The sequence below is a fragment of the Gambusia affinis genome, linkage group LG22 (assembly GCF_019740435.1).
Source record: "Gambusia affinis linkage group LG22, SWU_Gaff_1.0, whole genome shotgun sequence".
NCBI classification, from domain to species: domain Eukaryota; kingdom Metazoa; phylum Chordata; class Actinopteri; order Cyprinodontiformes; family Poeciliidae; genus Gambusia; species Gambusia affinis.
Window position 1 is genome coordinate 8,030,828 of NC_057889.1, and position 20,415 is coordinate 8,051,242.

Genomic DNA, 20,415 nt, shown 5'->3' on the forward strand with positions numbered 1-20,415 from the left:
ATACTTTCATTTGATTACATTTAATTTTCTTTTGGGATACATATTCTTGAATTGACACATAAGAACATGGCTGGATGGAATAACAAATAGCTTGACAGATAAAGGAGTCATTGATAGAGGGATAAAACTGACTTTAAATCCAGAACAGGACAGTAAATAAAGTCTGAGAAAACAAAGGAAAAACTCCATGTTGTGTTGGAACCCTGCTTTTTATACAGCTTTCAAAAATTGAGTCAAACACATCAGGTGGAGATAATGTGATTTTTTTTTTTTTTATTACCATTTTTAGTTGAGGAAGTGAAAAAGAGGGTAAAAGCGTTGTGGGAACAGAACAGTGTCCAGCATACAGAGTACATGATGGTTACAGGCATGCCAGGCAGTCCCACACTCGTATCTACAGACCCTGTCAGGAGGTGGTCACAGCGTGGAGGACGCAGCTCAGGCTCCCCGACATCTTTATGCTCCTCCCAGCGCCGCATGCAAGCCAGAGCCCACGGCTGGACAAGTTTACAAACAGAAAAAGAGCAAAACCATTTTCCACTTATCCAATAGAAGTGGATTGAGCCAGTAACTGAAGAGCAACAAAATCTACTTCCTGATGAGCGAAAACGGATTCCATGCATTGCTTTTCCTTTTGGACATGAAGCAAATGTGTATTCACTGGTGAAAATCCAGAACTTACGGAGGGAAAAATTAGACCTAAGGAGAACTGGTTGTTGAGTGCTGCAATGCTTGCACTTGGTAATTTTTCATAGAAACTAACAGATTGATTTAAAGAAAAACAGGGAATAAAATCATATAATCAGACCCCGTCTGTGCTGGAAGTGAAATAGATCAAAGAGAGATACACAAATAAATAGATTTCTATATATATCTTAACCTGCTGATCTGATTGTGTTGCAGCTGAAGGGTTTGACTACATGTGTGATAGTGGAACTATAAAGCAAAACTGAAACTGCTTGTGTTTCTTCCCTAGTTTTCCACCTGAAACTGATCCCAGGTCAGCAGGCACCTCAAAAGTTTAAACGACCAGATTTTAATCTCACAACACTATAAACACACGCTTCAGTTTGTCGGGACAGCAGACAGACACACAACTCCATTAAATGACTTGAGAAAAAAAAAAATTAAAAAGCAACTTCAACACTGACTTAAGGAAAATACTGCTGTTATCCATTTTATTTAGCTTTCTACTACCATTTCCTTACCACTGAAAGAAACAAAGCATTTGTACTTTCCATTAGGCTTCAATTACAATTTCCTCTTTCAGAAGAGAAGAAGATGGCTGTATGTGGTGGGAGAAATTAAAAATAAAAATAAAGAGAGACCAACAACCACTTAGTGGCAGCTTTTCCCGCTATAAGATACAAGAAGATGCTGCAGGATCTGCAGTCAGACCAAGGCTGCCCTCTCAATTCTCACTAAAGCTTTACAGCGATGTCAACGTGAAGCGAAAGCTAGTCCTGCTGCTGAGGACGAGGAGGGCTCAGAGAAGGCCTGGCGAGTCCTCGGCTACGATGAAACGGTCACCGGATTGAGAGAATCGTTCCGGCTGTAGAACTTGGAGAAGGCCTCTTCGAGAACGCACGCGAGCCGCGGCTGATCGCCCTGCAACGGCGAAAAGACGAAGTGAGAAGGATTCCACCGGGGATTTCTACAGAGAATCCTCTCTGCTCACCTCGCTGATGAATCCCAGCTGGACGAGCTCCACGGCCAGCTCCTGAACGTTCTCATCTGTGCAAAAGAATAAAAGATCACAAATTAAAGGTTTTTTTTTTTTTATGAAACATGACATGGGTGCACTCAAATTACTTTTAAACCGTGGAATAACCACATCTAGAAAATTTTCTCAAGTTTTACTTACTTGGTAATAAATCACAACTCAAGTGCCTGTTTAGTTTATCCTCAAGTTTTAACAACAACGTCAGCTGAAAGAAAAACAAAATAAGTCAATATAGTTTGAGTACAAAAAATTTTCCCAACATTCAGAAGGAGAAAATTTTCCCCTCAACTAAAACATACGTGGTGCTTGGTGCCTTCATCGACAGGCTCGATGTTACACTGCATCTGGAGGACCTGGCAGCGCAAATAAAAACATGTTTCAGACTTCTTGCATATTTCTGCCATGAAATAATTAGAGCTAAGTAAGACGGAAATCCATGCCCAGACAACTTGTTCTTCAAAGAATAATGTGGACACTTTTCATCGCCCTGAACAAACCGATTTGACACAGCGGCTCAGATATTTTCACTATACCCTAACTCTCTGACTTCTCCCTTTTAATGATGTCAAAACAACAATGTGAATTTGATGCATTAGAAGGTGCCTGAGGACTGCAGTTCCCACCTTTCTGGTCTCAACCTCTGCAGGTTCAGGTGTTGGGGATTTGACTGAAGGTGGGACAATGGGTGACTTAACAGCTTCCTGCTGAGGTTGCTGTGGACGGGGCATCCCGAAAGCAGTCAGTGGATAAATCCCATTCCTGAAAACATGAAGAGGGAAAGCAGTAAAATGTTAGAGCTTCAGAATTAACAATAAAAGTGACAAAAATAGAAAAACTCACAATTCCTTTGCTAATTCTTCAGGACACCAGTAACAAAGAAGTTTGATTTTAATCAGGAATCATCCAACAATAACTGTATTCAATCATGTTTTCCAGTTCATTGAACTTTTTTGATTGAACAGTGGAGAAGAGTCAAAGTAACACTCCGAAGAATAGTTTTAGTTTTCAGAAATCATTCCTTGAAATTTATTATCATAAATCAAAATATCACGCTAAGAATTTTTTTCATGTTGACAGTAAGTAATATCATGAGAAATATCACACTATGTGCCCTGCAACAAACTGGCGACCTGTCCAGGATGAACCCCGCCTCTCGCCCAGAACGTTAGTTGGGGATAGGCACCAGCAACCCTCCCGACCCCATTAGGGATAAAGGGTGTATAGAAAATAGATGGATGGATGGATATCACACTATGAACCCAGAGATGTAAATATGTTCACAAATGTTGATACTCAAATCCAAACGGTTGCTTTAAGACGTTGGAAGTAACTTCACCGTCACTTTTTCCAACCAAATGAAACCTAAAGTGTTTTAGAAATTAGATTAGCAAAATAAATCTATTACCTCACATCTTCCAGAAACTTGTCCAGTTCTAATGCAGGAAACTGGGAGAGCCTGATAAGAAGGTGGAAATAAACAAATAAAACTTGTGGTGGTTGTAGCTACATCTGTATTTATACACAAGATTGTTGGAGTCTGAAGCTGCTCAGCAAACCAAAATAGTCAAAAGTTGCAATCAATTAATCTCCAAAGTGAAAGACTTACTTCATCTGAACTCCGTTCTTGGCTTCAACAATGACCAGGTTGGGGTCCATGTTCTTCGTCATCTCCTCTAGAGCGTTTTCTGGAATCATATCTGCAGAAACAAAAATGGAAATCTGTCAATGCTTCCTCACAGAAAGAAAGCTGAAGATGGAAGAAGCTAAGATTGGTGAGAAAGCAGCAACAATACAGAATTTATTCCAACACTGAGCTAATCTTTGCCACAAATCCTGAAGCTTTAATTTCTGCTCAGCGCTATCAGATTTACAGCTGAGCAGCTTCAGACTCCAACAGCAGGTAATGTTTCTGTAACCCAGAAAATGCAAATAAGCGAAGCAACTTAAAAAAAACTTAACAAAATAAACAGATAACACAGTTTGAATGTGTGTGCTGACGTACGTTGGTGGCTGACGATGCAGTGTGCAGCTAGCAGCTTGAGTAAGGGCACCTCAAACAAGGCAGGGTGGAACAGCAGCTCTTTGGCTGTGGGTCTTTTGCTCGGGTCGACCTCCAAACACTTCTGGATGAATTCCTGAAAATGTGAAAATGACGGAAAATAATAAGACGCAGAGTTTGTGCTGCTATAGCTGACTGAGATCTTAAGCTAGGGCTTATTCTTCACTGACCCGCTGCAGCGGGTCTTCTAGGGACTGAATGGCACTGTTTATGGCTTCTTGGGACACATACGACGAATCTCCATTACTCTGGATTTCCAAAACAGCCATCTGACAAAAGGATTGGACAAAAAAGGAGTATAAATCAGCGTTCATATACTTTTCAAAGTAATCTTGTACAAGTGCACTAGTCTATTACTGGCACCAAGTAAGCTAAAATATAGCAACATTTTATGTTTTGAAATAGCTCTCTTACATACACAGTATAAACCTGACTGGTCTGAGAAAGTTACAAAAAAATCTCTAAAAACATTCTCGCCAAGTTTTCTGGCATTCGGCTAAATAGAAATAATTGTGGTAATTCTAACTAACCTAAAACAAAAAGAGTTTAGACTAACTTAACTTCTTTTAATTATCTTCATCTTTTTATTATCTTTAAGTATCTGGCCTAACCTGAAAACATTTTCCAAAATTCCATTAGATTTCACTTCATTACAAAACTGTGAGGTCTGAATGTTAGCATTTTTTATACAGAAACCTAGCAAAGCACTTTGAAAACATCTAATTGAAATTCAAGCTTTTAAAGATTTCAAGACCCGTACAAACCCAAAATACAAAACATGAGTGAAGAGTGTACTGCTCTCACTACTAGTGATTATTTAAAAAGAAAATACTGAAAAGAAATTGTCAAAAACATGAATCTCATTGCCTCTCACCTCTAAGGCGCACATTCCAAAGGAATAAATATCCACCGCTGTGGTAACATTGGCAACAGCTGGAAGCAGAAAAAGGTAAATTCATAAGAGAGAAAGAAACCAAAAACAGAACAGAGCTGCCTGACATTATTTTGAACTTGGCAGGATCTTGCCTCCATATTCTGGAGCAAAGAAGTGGAGGCTCTTCTGCTCCTCCCGGCAGGTTTTCACATGGTTATTGATGGTGTCGGGGGCAACTAAAAGAGAAAAAAGGAGGACACTCTGTAAACTGTGTCTGTAGAGATACACAGTTCTGAACTTGAGCTCATAAAACTGATCGTATTAATTCCAGAAAATGTGAGACGAGGCTCACCTGAGCCGATCTTGATGAGGCCGTTGTGCTGGATGAAGATGGTGTCACAGGTGAGGTTGCCGTGGATGATGGCAGGTTCACAGGAGTGCAGGTAACTGGAGGCCATCACACAATTGTTACAATGACTTCTATACAAGTTGCCACCTTAATAAACACCTAAACTTAGATTGAAATAAATATTCTATTCATGTTTATGTTGCACTGCATTAATAAATAGCTGAGCTGACTTATCAAAGTTGTAGCTCCTTGTAAAGATTTGTTCAGAAACAGTGTGCATCTAATTACAGCCAACTAACCTGAGGGCAGACAGTATCTGCGTACACCAGCGCTTCCAGGCCTGTCAGAAAGCAAACAGATTAGCAGAAATTAATTCTTGGCTAAAATATGTCTAAAAGAAAAACAAAAACAGGTTCGACGGGATTTGTATTTTAATCCGAGTTATAAAGCCAATTTCAAAGTTGAGGAATTTGAACATCTGGCGATGCAGTCGAACTTTTCAGACCTTTTCATTCATGGTTTTGTGGTTTTTCTTTGTCTTTTTCAGGAACTGCTTGAGACTGCCTGATGACATGTACTCAGTGATGAAAATGACCTGCCAAAAATATGTAACAATCAAAATGAAGACTAACATTTTGTCCATGTGATTTTTAAAAAAAGTAGTAGAGACATGTTTTCATACCCTGGCTCTGTTTTCCTTCACATCTGCCCAGTACTTGTGGAACTTCACAATGTTCAAGTGTTCCAGCTGGATTAAATTGTCAAACACAGCTTTCACCTTTTCCTGTGATATAAAAGAGAAAAAAAGATACTTTTAAGTACATAGTCAAGTTGGTTTAAAAAAAAAAAAGATAAGACGACAACACTCAATTTTATTCCCTGTAATTTTTCACTGAATCGGTCATGGCGCAAGAATAAAATGCAACTTCTGCCGCTCTTAGTGATGGTGCATTCAATTTGGAGTCCTATACTGAACACCCTCAAAGACAATATTCCAACTTTAAGTATCCGAGGTCTTCAACCCAATCTAAAAATTTACTGGAAATCAGCCCTAATGTGTGACCAGAAGGTTGGGAACCTAAACCTTTCAACTATTTTTTCCTGTCAGTGAACGCACCATAACTAGAGACCGGATCGTTCACTGGAAAAAATGTGACAGGTCCTCTGAAGGACAGAGTGCCTGTGTTAAGTGCAATTTCTAAAACGCTAACACATAACTGTCTGTATTTACAAAACCATACAGCAACGTCTTCCTTCCTAGTGTGTAAACAGTAACAAGTCTGACTATTTTAAACTTGGATGTCTTTCAACGCATTTTACCTCCTGCAGTTTGAAGTTCTTCCTTTCTGAGAACATGACTTCATTCCACACCACCTCAACACCTTCCTCTGTGTCCATGGCCAAGTAAGCATTATCGATCCCAGGCACATTACGCTGATTCACCTTTAATGAGCGAAAGAAAAACGATTAGAGATTAGAGATTCCAGTTAGTAATCAAAATGATGGTGATTACAAGAGACTATTTGAGCTGCTCTAACCCAAATTTAAAATGAACAGTAAAATCCCATCTCCGTTTGAAAGACAAATTTCCCAGTTTTGTGCAAACTTAAATGAAGATACTCAGTCACACACACCTCTTCCCTGCGTTTCTGCCAGCGTCCACACGGGCTTTCCTCCAAAATCTCTGACTCATCCTCGCTCTCCTCTTCCTCGTCCTCCGTGGCAGCAGTGGGAGGAGGCTGGGTCACCGTGGACACCGGCGGCGACACTGATGCCACCGCTTGGCCTGCGGGCGCAGCTGCCCCCGAGTCCGGCTTCGTCTCCTGGGCAGGATCCGGGCCCTGCCTGCTCTCTCCCTCAGACATCTTCTCCGCTGTCAGGCCCAATAGCCTGCTGCATGAAACAGAAACCATAACATAAACATATTAATTACCTTTAAAACGAGCTCTACACATTTTAAAACTAGCCTGCAGAAGAGAATGACAAGTAGTTTTTTAGGACAGCAGCGACAGAGGAAGTTAGCATTAATTCTCTGTCTTTAACAGTTAAACGTATCTCAAACAAAAGTGAACATACTTTATAAAGCAGTACTTGCCTGTAAAAAACGACAAAACTGACGATTGCAGCTCCAGTTTATCAGAGTCCCGCTGCTACAGACCAATCTTGGCAGAATGTTAAGTCCTATTAGCTTTAAATGCCAGTTTCCTCAACGGAGAGACGGCTAACCCTGGCGCTGCTAGATCCTTGGTTATGGTCAGTTACGAACTTAAGAGCAGAAAACCATCACTTAGTTTGCAGCAACGTTCAAAGCAGATTGTTTTTGTTTCCTGAAAACGTGTATTAACGATTTAACTTTCTTTAGCTACCAAGCAAGCTCGTTGCTAACCAGCAACGGTTTCAGCAGCCCACCGCCCCTTTGCTGCCTCTCAAGACTCCAGCCTGCTAATGTGTGCTCTGAAAATAGATCCTGTTGTTGGTTTTGAGAAAACGACACAACACTGCAACAGAACTAATCGCGTTTACTGGTTGTTGACATCATAACAGCTCACAAAACATCGATATGAAACACAGAAAAGGCGGTTAACTGTGTCAGATAGTGTTTCTTCGGACACAACGGCTGACGACTTGAGAGCTAGCTACAACATTTAGCTACTTATGATGGCGACAACTTCCAGATGCACACTGCACTAACGAACCGAGGCTGGTTGCCAGGTACAACTCTTACTATCCCCCTTTATGGCCTTCTAAGGAAGGTGGAACGAAAATTGGAGTCTACACGAGAAAAATTAATAATGACTTTTTCGGAAAAGTATTTTTAATCCTTTTTTGTACATATACCAACTTTTCGCATACAGATCCTTTCCCCATTTTTTGCAAAATAGCTCATGCTCAGTCAAATTGGATAGAAAACAGTCTTTGAATATTAATTTTCATTGCTGATCCTCTTCTGTTTTGTAACCTTGAGCAGGTTTTTTCCCAGAATTCCCCTATATTTATCGGACTCCATATTCACATCAATTCTAGCAGATCATCTTCCGTATTTTAGCTTAAAGAAAACATACCCACAGCATGATGCTTTCTCCCTAATGTTTTACTGTGGTGTTCAATGTTAGTTTTCTTTTTTGTATTTACATTTCCTTCTTTCACATGTTTGCTGGATTAAAAGATTCAAACAGATCTTCTTAGTGTACTCTTTAAACAGTGGTTCTCTCTTCTTGCCACTTTAATTAAGAAACATCTGAAATGCCATCTGAAGCCTTGATCTTTAATGGGCTATAAGAATACAAATGCAGGCCTGTCTTTTAGAGTTTAATTAGTTTTTTTAATTAATATACATATATTCCTTTCACTTCATCATCAGACACTGCATTTTGTGTGTTTTTAAAAATAAAATCTCCCCCCAAAACACATTGAAATTTGTGGTTGTAGCATATAAAATGGTCTCAAAGTTACAGACACCAACAACAGTCAGGAGAAAACTAAAATTTGCGCAACCAAAATAAAATGTAAACAGCTAAAATCTGGCATTAAATAACCGTAATTTGATCAGAAATTCTATGGTGCAGAACATTAATACTAATGAGAGAGACACATATAATGCAAACTCCAGCATCATCATGGCGTGGAAAAAGTGTGAAGATTGTATGGTAAACCTTTTGTCTTGATTTCTGCAACTTTCCTTAACTTTTAGGCCACAAGTTATTTAGGGTTTTTTGTTTGTTTGTTTGTTTTAGATTGTTTATAAAAACATAATCATACTTCAAATGATGACTGTGTAAAAATACAGATTTTTCTCAAATCTGGCAACCTTGTCCTCAACCGCCCTGTGTTTGTATTTGTTATGGACACTGGCTGAGCGCAAATTCAACCAATCAAAAAGAGATAAACCATGATTGGTTGGTTTTCTGGGACAGAAAAAGAAGCAAAATATATTTTATTCCACCAGGGGTCCCTATTGCTACCATTCATTTAATGTACCTTACCCACTTAGATTATTTTTTCACTGCGGAGAAGACTGATGGCAGCAGATATGTAATTTCAGATATCAAGATGTTAGTGTTTGTTGTAATTTTTATTTAGTCTGCAATACTTGCAGACTAAATAAAAATTCTTTATTAAAATCTAGCTACCAAACATGGCTTTGTGGGGGAATGTATGATTTCGAATATTTGTTTAACTATAAACAAATATTATAGTTATAGTATAGTTATAGATCAGCGTGTTTCATACCACGCTGATCATCTGACAACTACACTGTAAACTTTGGATATTGAGAACCTCTGAGAAGCCTCCTCCCCTTCTTAAAAAGGTTTATATTTAGGTGCAGCTACTCCAGGGGCACTGCTAGTGTGGGAGTGTGGCTCTTAGCCCATAGAAACAGTATGGGCTAAGAGGATAACTCTTGCTTTAGAAAAGAAAGGAACTAAAAGTGATTAGTTTGGGACAACACAGGAAGTTTCCCAGGGTTATTTTGCAACTTCACATGTTGTTTTAGCAAAGAAAAGTCCCCAACTTGCAGTAGTGACACTAGAGGGTTAGACGATGGAGGACGGGAACCATCCAGAGAAGAAACTTGTGGTTGAAAAGACTAAGGTGAAAGTGCTTCATGACACTGAGGCGTCACTGGAGGCTGATGGCAATGTGGACTACGGGATCACAGGAGCAAACTCCATCTACTCTGCCATCCTCAGCAGAAACGAGGCAGTCAAAGATGCAAAGCGCCTGAAGACCTTTTTGGAGCTGAGGGATAAATATGTGACAAAGCAAGTTCTTTTTGAGGACCCTCTCTTCCCTGCAAACGACTCCTCACTTTTTTACAGCCAGATGCCCAAAATGAAGTTTGAGTGGAAACGTCCCTCAGTGAGTACCCTTCTCTGTTTTTGTCAGAAGCGTCAGGATATGCTGCACATAATGGAGTAGAGGCTTTAAGTTGTTTTTAAAAAGCTCTCCACAACAAACCCTGTATATCTCAACACCTCCTCTGCAGCATATGGGTGAAGCATTTGGTTGATATGACAGCAATGAGAAGCAAGTGCATGCTTGTGGGTTATCACCTTCCAGTCATACTCTGCAGACTAACACTGGAAAATGTAAAGGCAAAGTTACACTTGTATAGTTTTCTGAGACACACATGAGTTTGAGATTTGTCTTTGATCACATGTAACCTTTTGTAGCAGGTGTGACAGGAGCATTTGGCAGTTACTAGCATCATTTGAGAAACTTACACCAATCCAGAGTACCGGCCAACACACTGACACGGATCTGCACACTAAAAACAAACAGACATTGCAGAATCCTTATCTAAGACCCAAGCTTACAGCATTAAACACCCTTATAAACTGTGGTTTAAAAAGAAAACATCCAAAACTTAAAGAGCGCTGCAACGGAAGGTCAAATACACTCACTGTAATAGAATAATCTAACACTGAAAGGAAATGTTACTGAAGCATTCTTCAATTTATGCTTTACTTTTGTATGCTGACCAGAATTTCTGGTTCTTTTTGTTAGTAATCATTAATTTTCTGTTTCCTGGGTGAATAAATACAAATTCACAGAAAGAAGGTAAAATAAGCTTTAATTCTGACTGTTAAATGTTGCAAAAAAGAGTATTATCTTGGGGTCATAAGTTCTCCATAGCAACCATAGGATGCAAATTAAAGTTAGCATGTGAAGTTCTCTGAATTCTGCTGTTACTCACAGTTAAGAGTGGTGGAGGATCTGTGATGCTGTGGGCCTGTTTCTCTTTCAAACATCCTGGAAATGTTGTTAAAATTAAATGAACAGCGTTTCCCAAACCTGGTCCTCAAGGCACACTGCCCTGCATGTTTTAGGTATTTCCTTGCTTCAGTCCAGCTGAACTCAATTGATGACTGATTAACAGGCGGTTGTTAAACTGCAATCAGTTGAATCTGGTACATTAAAGCAGGGAAACCTCTAAAACATGTAGGGCAGTGTGCCTTGAGGACCAGGGATGGGAAACACATAACAACTAATGTTAGATTTAAAAAAAAATGTCATGCCTACTTCTGGAAAAGTTAAAACGGGTCATAATTTGTTTCTTTTTTTTTTTTGTGAGAATGAAGATCCAAAACATTGACTAAATGATAAAACAGATCCAAAATAAACCTTCATCCCAGTTCCCCCTACACCTAATTCTACAGAAAACCTATGGAGTGAGTAGAAGAGAAGGATGATTTATTTCCTTAATAAATAAATAAACATAACCAGACTAAATGTTGGATTTTGAATATGAAGTATAAACATGAGTTTCAAAGAAATCATTTTTGAAGACTGGAAGATGAGAAAATTGACACCAACCTGCCCAGTTTACACAACTATCAGAAGTCAAACAGTGTCTTTCAAGGTCAATCAATCTTTTTTGGATAAAAGTAGTTCTCTGCATGGATGTTTGGTAATTTATGTAAAAGAAACGTTTCTCACATTGTCCCTCCTAACTTAATTTGGAGTGTGATTTCTGCACGATCACTGATAATTATTGCAGCTTGAGGCATTTGGCTGAGATTAGTGACACATGAATCCCTTCCAGGGGGGACAGCAGTGAAGCAAGCTCTAATTTAAGAACGTGACTCCAGCTTTTAAGGCCTCTGTGTTGGTAGCTCATGTGTACAGGATTTCAGAGTTTAATAAATCCCTTGTTTACTTTTGCATTTTCTTACCTTTAAATGCACCTTAAAGTGGTTTAAAGGAACAATTTTGAATCAAAATTGTTGGCAAAATCAATTAATTTAACATATTACATTGTTAAACTTTGGCTTTCTACAGTATTGCAGTTAAATCTAAGTTGATGTTTGATAAAACGTTGCCTTCCAGGAAATCTGTGAAGATCCCCAGTTCATCGTTGATGGAGCCAACAGAACCGACATCTGCCAAGGAACTCTGGGTAATTTTTAAGCTGGTCCTGCTTTTACAGGCAACGTTGCATTAGCTTACTGCTTTTCAAAACTGTAGCATAACCCCACTCCAGAGCAGTCTAGAAAATTATATAATCATAATTTATTTTAAACATATAAAATGCAAAAAAATATTATTTCTAAAAATGCAGATTTTTATCTTTGATTTATAATATTTTATCATTAGTTTTCCATATTTACAGCTTTTGTGGCTTATTGAGGTACTGGGAACCCATAAAAAAGCACACATAAATATAATAAAGAGGTCAGTTTCCTTCTTTTTTGTCTCTAACCAATTTTGTGTCAGCATTTTAAACTATGATTATTTAACTATGGGCATGGATAAAGTAGCAAACAAACTTCTACATTTTTAAAAATTACTGTCACAAACATATTATCAAAGTTGCTTTGAGAGTGGGATAATTCAGTTTAGTTTTGAGAAGACTTGTTTAAAAATGGTTGCACAGGTTGAAAAGCAGCAAAATGTTCCTTTACAACGATTCCTAAAGGAGACAAATGTGAAGCTTCTGATCTCGTCACCATCAAAATGTTGATTTTATACAGAGAAAATGACCCATCTACAACTAATGTTTTATTTATGCATAATTTATAATACCTGTATTTACCTATAAGTTTACATTAGGTTATTAGTTAAAAGTTATTAGTTTTTCTATAATTTGTGGGTCAATAGTGGCTTGACCCACAATTGTGGGTGTTCATAGCAGATAAATTTAACATTTTAAACATTTCGTCTGACTTGGATGAAAATGCAAAGTTAGACAAAATATTCTCTTACTGAATTGCATTTCTGAGCAAATTTTATTTATTTCTGATCTACTCATTTTATTTCTACTTCTGTTTAAAGAGTAATTGCAGCTGATGCTCAAGTGAAAGATGTTTGAGGACTTAAACACATGGAGCAACTTTCATTGTAACTGTGGATGAACACCTGCAGCAATGTGGCTCAAAGTCAAATGTTTGCTTGGAATAAACCCACAGTCCTCATAGATCATGAATCTGTTGGCAGGAGACTGCTGGCTGCTCGCCGCCATTGCCTGTCTGACTCTGAACGAGAAGCTGCTGTACAGAGTGATTCCTCCAGATCAGAGCTTCACTGAGAATTACGCCGGAATCTTCCACTTTCAGGTTTCATATCAGTGTTGATGCGAGGTGGAGCTGGAAATGAAAGTTTTTGGTACTGTTGTTAAACACTGTCACCTTCCTAAAGTAATGAGCTGTGTCAATGTTTGTACAGATGAGGACAAATACTGTTATTTGGCTGTAATACGCAGCAATTTTGGAGAAAACTGAATACGGTATATGAGACCAAACACCTCATACTATCAAGCAAGGTGGTGAAAGAGTATTAATTTGTAAAAACAGCACTAGTTAGTGTCAGTGGTAATGTTTTAAAATGCAAGGCCCTCAAATTCAGTGACCTGATAAACTAAATTTACATAAAATTTGTGCTTAGAAAGATCAGACCCATTAAAAAATAAATAAGGTAATGACATACCATAGATTACATGTTACTTTATCTAGTTTTCACAACTCACTGTAAAAAAAAAATAAAAAATAGTGCTAAGAATACTGATAAGAGAGTTGCATAACTCCATGCAAATATAATTCTTGATTTATTTTCCTAAGGAAACATTTTTAAATACACTATAGAGATATTTATTGGCAGTTTTAAGTGAAGATGTCTAAATATACTCTCACATAAAGGTGGTGGGAATTCATCTTTGACTGGTGATGGATTTCACATTTTTCTCTCACTTAGTTCTGGCGTTATGGTGAGTGGATCGATGTGGTTGTGGATGACCGCATCCCCACCTGCGACAACCAGCTGGTTTTCACCAAATCTTTCAGAAAGAACGAATTCTGGAGCGCTTTGTTGGAAAAAGCGTATGCCAAGTAAGGAGTGTCTGTCTACGAGGTTCAGCCACGACCTTCTTGTTTAAAAGCATATTTATAATATATTATTTCCTGGGGATCAGATGCAAATGCATGTCATAAAGAGCTTTTATAAAGGAAAGCAGGAAACCAAATGTCTAATCAAGATGTACACATTTTGGCATGTAACCACAAAACCTCTCATGTTTCCTGAGTTGGCTGCAGAAGCTGTGATGAAAGCCTTTGAGATCAGACACCTCAGCAATGCTCTGGGAATGATTGACCTCTCTCTCAGGTTGCATGGATCTTATGAGGCACTGAAAGGGGGAAACACTTTGGAAGCCATGGAGGATTTCACAGGTGGAGTCACTGAGTTTTTTGAGCTGTCCGAGGCACCTGCTGATCTCTTCACCATCATGAGGAAGGCGCTGGAGAGGGGCTCACTGATGGGCAGCTCCATAGATGTAAGTGTTGGAGAAAACACTCCATCTTTACTGCAAAAAGCAGTAAAAAATTCAGTAAATGTGTCTTTTTCTCCCTAAAGAAGCAAAAAAGTGGGCCTCCTGTCAGCTGAAGAACATTTCACAATTGGTCTAAATCACTTTGACCTACCTTGTTGCAAATAAACTTTACCAAAAAAGCACATCTTTGTTTTGATGTGTCTGCCAGGTTTCCTCCGCCAATGAAATGGAGTCCCGGACTGACCAAGGGCTGGTCAGGGGTCACGCCTACTCCATCATCAGCCTGGAAGAGGTGCAACAGAGATTTCCTTTGAATGCAGACTTATATGTCCTGGCAGTAGAAGACATTTCTAATGTGAAATGGGATGTGGTGTTTTCTCAGTGTGACGAAGTCTCAAAGGACTCCAGAATCCGCCTGATTCGTCTACGCAATCCATGGGGATTTGTGCTCTGGAAGGGTTGCTGGAGTGCTAAGTAAGATGCAAAACTGCCACATGGCTTCTGCGAACTAATTTAAAATCAAGTATGAAAGAGTAATTGCACATTAAATATGTAAAGTCTACTATTTTTCTGCTGATCTTTTTCATAGGTCAGATGAGTGGTTGACTATTTCTACTGCAGACAGGGAGAATTTGAAAAAACAGACGGTGGAGACAAGTGAGTTCTGGTGAGTGAAAATGCTGTAGCTGCATCGTTATCATAGCATTTCCTCTTTAAATGCAACCATAACATCTGGACTAGGCTGGATTTGTTGGTTTGATCCTACAAAGTAATGTTTCTTCACAATTGTTACAATGAAAGTCAGAGCAGAAATTGCTCTCATCTTATTATAATGTGATTAAGCTCTCCTTACAAGCTTTCGTTTTGGTCTTTTTTTACCAGGATGTCCTTTGATGAGTTCAAGAAGACTTTCACCAAACTTGAGATGTGTAACCTCACCCCCGACGGACTGCAGGATGACGTACGGATGACCTGGACGGTTTCGGTCAATGAAGGTCGCTGGGTGAGAGGCAGCTCTGCTGGTGGCTGCAGGAACTTCCCAGGTTTGCCCTTTCAATTAACAATTATTTTATTAAACTTAAAAAAAAAATCTAGTTTAATATCATAAATTCTCTGTAGACACATTTTGGACAAACCCTCAGTATCGGCTTCAGCTCTATGAGGAGGACGACGACCCAGAGGACGGGGAGGTGGCCTGCACTGTTGTTGTAGCCCTGATGCAAAAGGGTCGGAGGATGCAGCGCCATAAAGGAGCAAAATTCCTTACCATTGGATTTTCTATCTACAAGGTTGTGTTTACATGACAGATTTATTCTCAACATCAATTGAAAACACTAAAAACTCTTTCAAGTCTAAATTTTGGTTTGTTCTGCAGGTGCCAGAGAAGGTACAGTATATCCGTCTTCAAGAATGATCCAATCAGGCTACATGTGTTGACTGAAGTATGAGAGGAGAACCGGTAGTGGTCAAACATACACTGCATAGACCTTAAAAATGAAGCCATGGCAATTTCTCTTAATTTTTTTATGTTTTAGCCCTTAGAAAAATATTTGTAAACTTTCTTATGGTAGTTTGTCAAACCTTAACAGTAACTCCAGCAAATAAACATGTAAATTTCTTAGCAAACCCATAGATTACCAATGTAATTTATAAGAAAAAAAACAGGTTAAGATATTTCTTATTCACTGTTGCCATTTGCCATTGAGCTGGAATGTCAGACAAGTCAAATTTAAGCACTTTTTAAAAATAATTTATATTATTCATAACCTTAAAAGTTAACTTAAAACTTCATAGAAAAGGAAAAATGAGGGATTTGAAATAACTAATGCATCATCAGCATAATGAGAAACCACTACCAATTTTACCAGTTTTGCTAATGCTTGTGAGAATTTTATCTCATTTCAATATTATACGCTTTCAAATTTATTATCATTTTTTATTGTTACAACATTTGATGCAGAGTTCAGTCACATCTCAGGATTTTTTTAAATGTGCAGATGCAAGGCCAGAATCAACATCTGCAGAAGGACTTCTTCCTCTACACGGCCTCCACAGCTAAATGCAAGAGTTACATCAACCTGCGGGAGGTGTCGGAGCGCTTCCGACTGCCTCCGGGAGAGTATGCCATCATCCCCACGACCTTTGAACCCCATGAGGAGGGAGAGTTCATCCTCAGGGTCTTCTCTGAGAAGCAGAGCACATCTGAGTAAGTATCCCTGATGCTCCAGTTATTCTGAGGTCCAAAGTTAGAGATTCAAATTAAAAAACTAATTAAGAATGAACGTTGGTAATTAATGTCTGTTTTTCTTTCCATAGGGAAGTAGGGAGCACCATTGAACGTGATCAAATAGAGGTTTGCACACTGATGGTAGATTTACAGTGGCTCATGTTGTAGCAGCTGAATTTTTTTTACATGTTTACAGAACTGTGTAAGCTTCTATTTTACTAACTTTTCCAGTTTTTGAGGGATTGAAGGTTTAGAGATAGGTGACGGTTAAATGTTAAGGCCAATGACTTTAGTAAAATTCATTTCAGTCACAGGGACTGAAAATATGCTGCTAAATCTGTATCAGAAATGAATAGTATAAATAGACTGTATAATTAAAAAATAACCCAATAATAATAAATTGTGCTATGTAGGGACATTTCTGGGATACGATGAAATTTAACTGTTAGCTGTGTCTTACATTTATCATTGCTATTCATTTTCTTGCCATTAATTCATGTGTCTTCAAATCTATTTATCAATTTTTTTCTCTGTTCCTCCTTGTCCTTCAGCAAGACAAGAAAAAGAAAAAGAAGGTAATAAAATAAAGCTGAAATTCCTGGATTTTGAGCTAAATTTATTCTTAACATGCATGTCTGTGAATAAGTAGCCCCCACCCTCCTTCAGAACTTTTACTTTAATTTTTGCTTAAATGTTTTGTCATTAAAGAAATGTTAATTTTAGACAAAGATAACTTAAAACATACATAAAATGCAGATGACCATCAGTTTGTGACTGATGTTGTGTTTTTATTGTTGATTCTATGTTGCATTGTGTTTTTGTGTTTGATTTGATGTAAAGCACTTTGAAATGCCTTGCTGCTGAAATGTGCTATACAAATAAAGTTTGATTTGATTTGATTTGAATGGAGCACAGTAAAAATTCCTGATTGAGAAGCTTCAGAAATGCTTTACTCCAACTATTAATTAGGTTCTTGATGTTCAGCAGTAAGGAAGTGGCAAAAAGCTTACCATGTCAGTGAAAACTACAGCAAAGGAATTAATAACTCTCTGTTGTTCAGTGTGAGATGTTAGAACTGCAATGAAAGCTGAATTTATTTCAAGGTTTTCAGACATCTTTTTTCCAGAGGTGCCAGTATTTATTTAGGTCATCATTGTTATATTATGCAATTAAGTCTTTTGTATTTTTTTTATGTCCTCTTTCACACTGGGGGTGTCACACACGCCAGCCTATTGTATTTGTATCAGACATAGCTCACGCCAACAAAGAAATTGAGCACGACGGCATTCAGGGGGAAAAGAGGAAGAAACCAAAGGTAATAAACTTTAATGCTTTAATGCATCTACATGTGCAAAGGAAGTATACTTTAAAAAAATGCTTGTGAATTATTTTCTTCTCATCCATTTGCTAGAAGAAGCTGCTGCAAGCCGAGGAAGAGACTGAGGAAGAGAAAAAGTTCAGAGCCATTTACAAACAGATTGCAGGCGAGGTGTGCATGCAGGAATGAGGCAGATTTACAGAAACTATCATGTCTTGGCTGTTTAATCAGACAAATATCTCCTCCCTCCCTTAGGACATGGAGATCTGTGCAAATGAACTCAAGACGGTCATGAAGAACGTTCTTTCTAAACGTAAAGGGCTACAATTTGTTTACAGCATCCATGTAAAGTTTTTATATTCTGATCTTCGCTTTTTTTTTTAAATGATTTTATAGATAGTGAGATAAAGACAGAAGGCTTCAGTCTTGAGACGTGTCGAAGCATGATCGCCTTAATGGATGTATCCTTTAAAATGCTAATAGCAGGAAGTTGTAAAAAACATGGAGGGTGTTTTCCTGCTGACTCATGGATTCACAGTGCATGAATTCTCTATTTTAATAAAGATTTTGGGGAAATGTGGCACAACCGGTCAGAAGGTTGAACAAGAATAAGACTTCGCAACATGATAGCATTTCCAAGAATTGCTCAAAAACAGGAAACTGTTATGAAAGACGGATTTTAGTCCTTTAGTAATTTCAGTCAGGGAGAAGTTATTTTTTCTTTAAGTGGCTTCATAAACTCTGTTTTGTAAATTATTATTGTATTAATTTCAGGACTTTCTTTGGTTCAGTGTGTTTTAAACAACATAAATTGCTGGAAGAAACAGATAAAAATCTATTTTAAGCACTTGACTTATTGAAACACCAAGAACTGAACCTTTTAAGTTCTTTTGATTTTTACTTCTATAGGAACTTTTTATTTTAAAGAAATTGACTATGGATTGTTTTAGCATCTCAGCATTACTACAATTATTTCTAAAAATGGTCTTGCATTTCCTTCATTAGAGACAATATCTAGGTTTGTGAACTTATTTTTCTGTGACCAACTGTTTCTCAGACTGATGGATCGGGCAAACTGAATCTCCAGGAATTCAAACACTTGTGGAAAAAGATAAAAGCATGGCAGGTAGGACACATTCAGCTCTGGTTTAAGGTCTGGTGATATTGGCGGTTTTTTTGGTCCAAATATCTTCTATTTTTTTCCAGCTCATCTTCAAACAGTACAATCAAAACAAGTCCTGCTCCATCAGCAGCTTTGAGATGAGGAACGCTGTCAATGATGCAGGTGGAAAAGAAACCATTTAATCAGCTATAGATACCGATATTTGGTCTACATTCTAACTGATTTTAAACTTAAGTTCCTGGGCTTAAAAAAATGTTTCCGTCTCTGCAGGGTTTCACCTCAACAAACAGTTGTACGACATCATAGCCATGCGATACGCAGATGAACACCTCAACATTGACTTTGACAGCTACATCTGCTGTTTTGTGAGACTGGAGGGGATGTTCAGTGAGTCAAAATATTTCAACACTTAGTTTTTCATTCTACAGACACCAGAAGAAATAGAAAATCACTTTTTGCCTTTTTACTAAGGGACAAAGCGAAAAATAACAAAATGACAAGAATCAATATTTTTCATATTCCACATAGGAAGCCAAAGGTCCCATTAATGGATAAACTAGATCAGAATAAGTTGCAGGAATCACAGCACGAGTGGAAAGATGATAAAAAGAGATCTGATTTGGCTTCATCTGTTTGTTTTTCAGGGGCCTTTAACGCCTTCGATAAAGACGGAGATGGAATAATTAAACTAAATGTCCTGGAGGTAAGTTGCTTTGTTTATTTCTCTGGTTTAAGTTGTGTTTTGTGTTTCACCTCTTTAAAACTTAAATCTGCATTTTGTAGAAATCAGTGATTTTCTTTTGGCATAACCCTCAGAGGGTATTTGACTGCTGATAAAAAAATTACTTCTATTTAATAGCCTTAGCAAGTTAAATATACATCTTATAAGGTTCACAACAGGCATTCTGTTATCAAACTTTTGAAATACACACGATAATAAGTTGGGAGTGGATATTGCAGCAAGAATTTTTAATTTGTTTTGAATTGCTTAAACATTCAAATATTCAAAGAATCTGAAATATTTCTCACACAAAAAAAGTCTTTTCCACTGGGTTTGCTGGTTTCCCTTTAAGAGGTTTGTTGTTTGGTTACAAATTACAAAAACAATTGTAGGATGAATCTAAATCCAATTTACAACTAATAAGAGTTTTAAAATAACGATTAAATTGTTTGGATGGCTGTTAAATACCACAAAAAAAGGTAAAATAAAAATGTTTTTTGTGTTTTCTTCCAGTGGCTTCAGCTGACGATGTATTCCTAGATGAAGATTACCCGGCAATCTACTTGATCATTAGTCATTAAATCACGTTTCTGTACTGTTTATGCCATTAAAGTGAGGTTTTGACAGCAAGTTTAGTCTTCATTGTGGCTTAAGCCTTTAATTTTAGCTTATCAAAGTTTTAAATTTCATCTCGGGCTATGAAAATATTTTTAAAAATGTGAACGTAAATGTTATAAATATGAAAGAACCTGTTTG

The 20,415-nt window shown here is 37.9% G+C and overlaps 2 protein-coding genes across 5 annotated transcripts; one reads left to right on the top strand and one right to left on the bottom strand.

Annotated features, from left to right (window-relative positions):
- Positions 1 to 247: 247 nt before the first annotated feature.
- Positions 248 to 10,857, bottom strand: nrbp1 (nuclear receptor binding protein 1). 3 transcript variants are annotated; one of them, XM_044107296.1, is made up of 18 exons: positions 10,704 to 10,857; positions 6,640 to 6,898; positions 6,326 to 6,448; positions 5,688 to 5,789; positions 5,511 to 5,600; positions 5,305 to 5,345; positions 5,009 to 5,103; positions 4,809 to 4,892; positions 4,657 to 4,715; positions 3,953 to 4,051; positions 3,726 to 3,858; positions 3,330 to 3,420; positions 3,129 to 3,179; positions 2,347 to 2,482; positions 2,023 to 2,076; positions 1,865 to 1,928; positions 1,679 to 1,734; positions 248 to 1,608 (listed from the first exon to the last, which is right to left on the bottom strand). In XM_044107296.1, the coding sequence occupies exons 2-18, from the start codon at positions 6,868 to 6,870 to the stop codon at positions 1,513 to 1,515; spliced, it is 1,605 nt and encodes a 534-aa protein (XP_043963231.1). In that variant the 5' UTR covers positions 6,871 to 6,898; positions 10,704 to 10,857; the 3' UTR covers positions 248 to 1,512. The 3 variants fall into 3 exon arrangements, with proteins under 3 accessions (XP_043963231.1, XP_043963230.1, XP_043963229.1); XM_044107295.1 differs by lacking the exon at positions 10,704 to 10,857 and adding an exon at positions 7,101 to 7,715 and having other exon boundaries at positions 6,640 to 6,895; XM_044107294.1 differs by lacking the exon at positions 10,704 to 10,857 and adding an exon at positions 7,101 to 7,715.
- capn3b (calpain 3b) lies at positions 9,328 to 20,289 on the top strand. 2 transcript variants are annotated; one of them, XM_044107293.1, is made up of 23 exons: positions 9,328 to 9,865; positions 11,837 to 11,906; positions 12,944 to 13,062; positions 13,697 to 13,830; positions 14,105 to 14,273; positions 14,479 to 14,562; positions 14,653 to 14,744; positions 14,860 to 14,937; positions 15,153 to 15,313; positions 15,390 to 15,559; positions 15,646 to 15,657; positions 16,268 to 16,476; positions 16,587 to 16,623; positions 17,049 to 17,072; positions 17,726 to 17,812; positions 17,912 to 17,986; positions 18,071 to 18,128; positions 18,212 to 18,276; positions 18,873 to 18,941; positions 19,022 to 19,100; positions 19,209 to 19,325; positions 19,583 to 19,641; positions 20,173 to 20,289. In XM_044107293.1, the coding sequence occupies exons 1-23, from the start codon at positions 9,548 to 9,550 to the stop codon at positions 20,197 to 20,199; spliced, it is 2,313 nt and encodes a 770-aa protein (XP_043963228.1). In that variant the 5' UTR covers positions 9,328 to 9,547; the 3' UTR covers positions 20,200 to 20,289. The 2 variants fall into 2 exon arrangements, with proteins under 2 accessions (XP_043963228.1, XP_043963227.1); XM_044107292.1 differs by having other exon boundaries at positions 9,329 to 9,865; positions 17,909 to 17,986.
- The last annotated feature ends 126 nt before the right edge of the window (positions 20,290 to 20,415 follow it).

What these genes read in the sequence shown, in the direction of transcription:
- nrbp1 (XM_044107296.1), bottom strand. Translation starts at nt 6,870, where the DNA reads ATGTCTGAGGGAGAGAGCAGGCAGGGCCCGGATCCTGCCCAGGAGACG. An exon ending in GGCAGAAACGCAGGGAAGAG is followed by an intron (nt 6,449 to 6,639) that starts GTGTGTGTGACT and finishes CGCTCATTAAAG; the next exon opens with GTGAATCAGCGTAATGTGCC. An exon ending in GAGTTGTGATTTATTACCAA is followed by an intron (nt 1,735 to 1,864) that starts GTAAGTAAAACT and finishes TCTTTTGCACAG; the next exon opens with ATGAGAACGTTCAGGAGCTG.
- capn3b (XM_044107292.1), top strand. Translation starts at nt 9,548, where the DNA reads ATGGAGGACGGGAACCATCCAGAGAAGAAACTTGTGGTTGAAAAGACT. An exon ending in ACAAGAAAAAGAAAAAGAAG is followed by an intron (nt 17,073 to 17,725) that starts GTAATAAAATAA and finishes CACACACGCCAG; the next exon opens with CCTATTGTATTTGTATCAGA. An exon ending in GCATGATCGCCTTAATGGAT is followed by an intron (nt 18,277 to 18,872) that starts GTATCCTTTAAA and finishes ACTGTTTCTCAG; the next exon opens with ACTGATGGATCGGGCAAACT.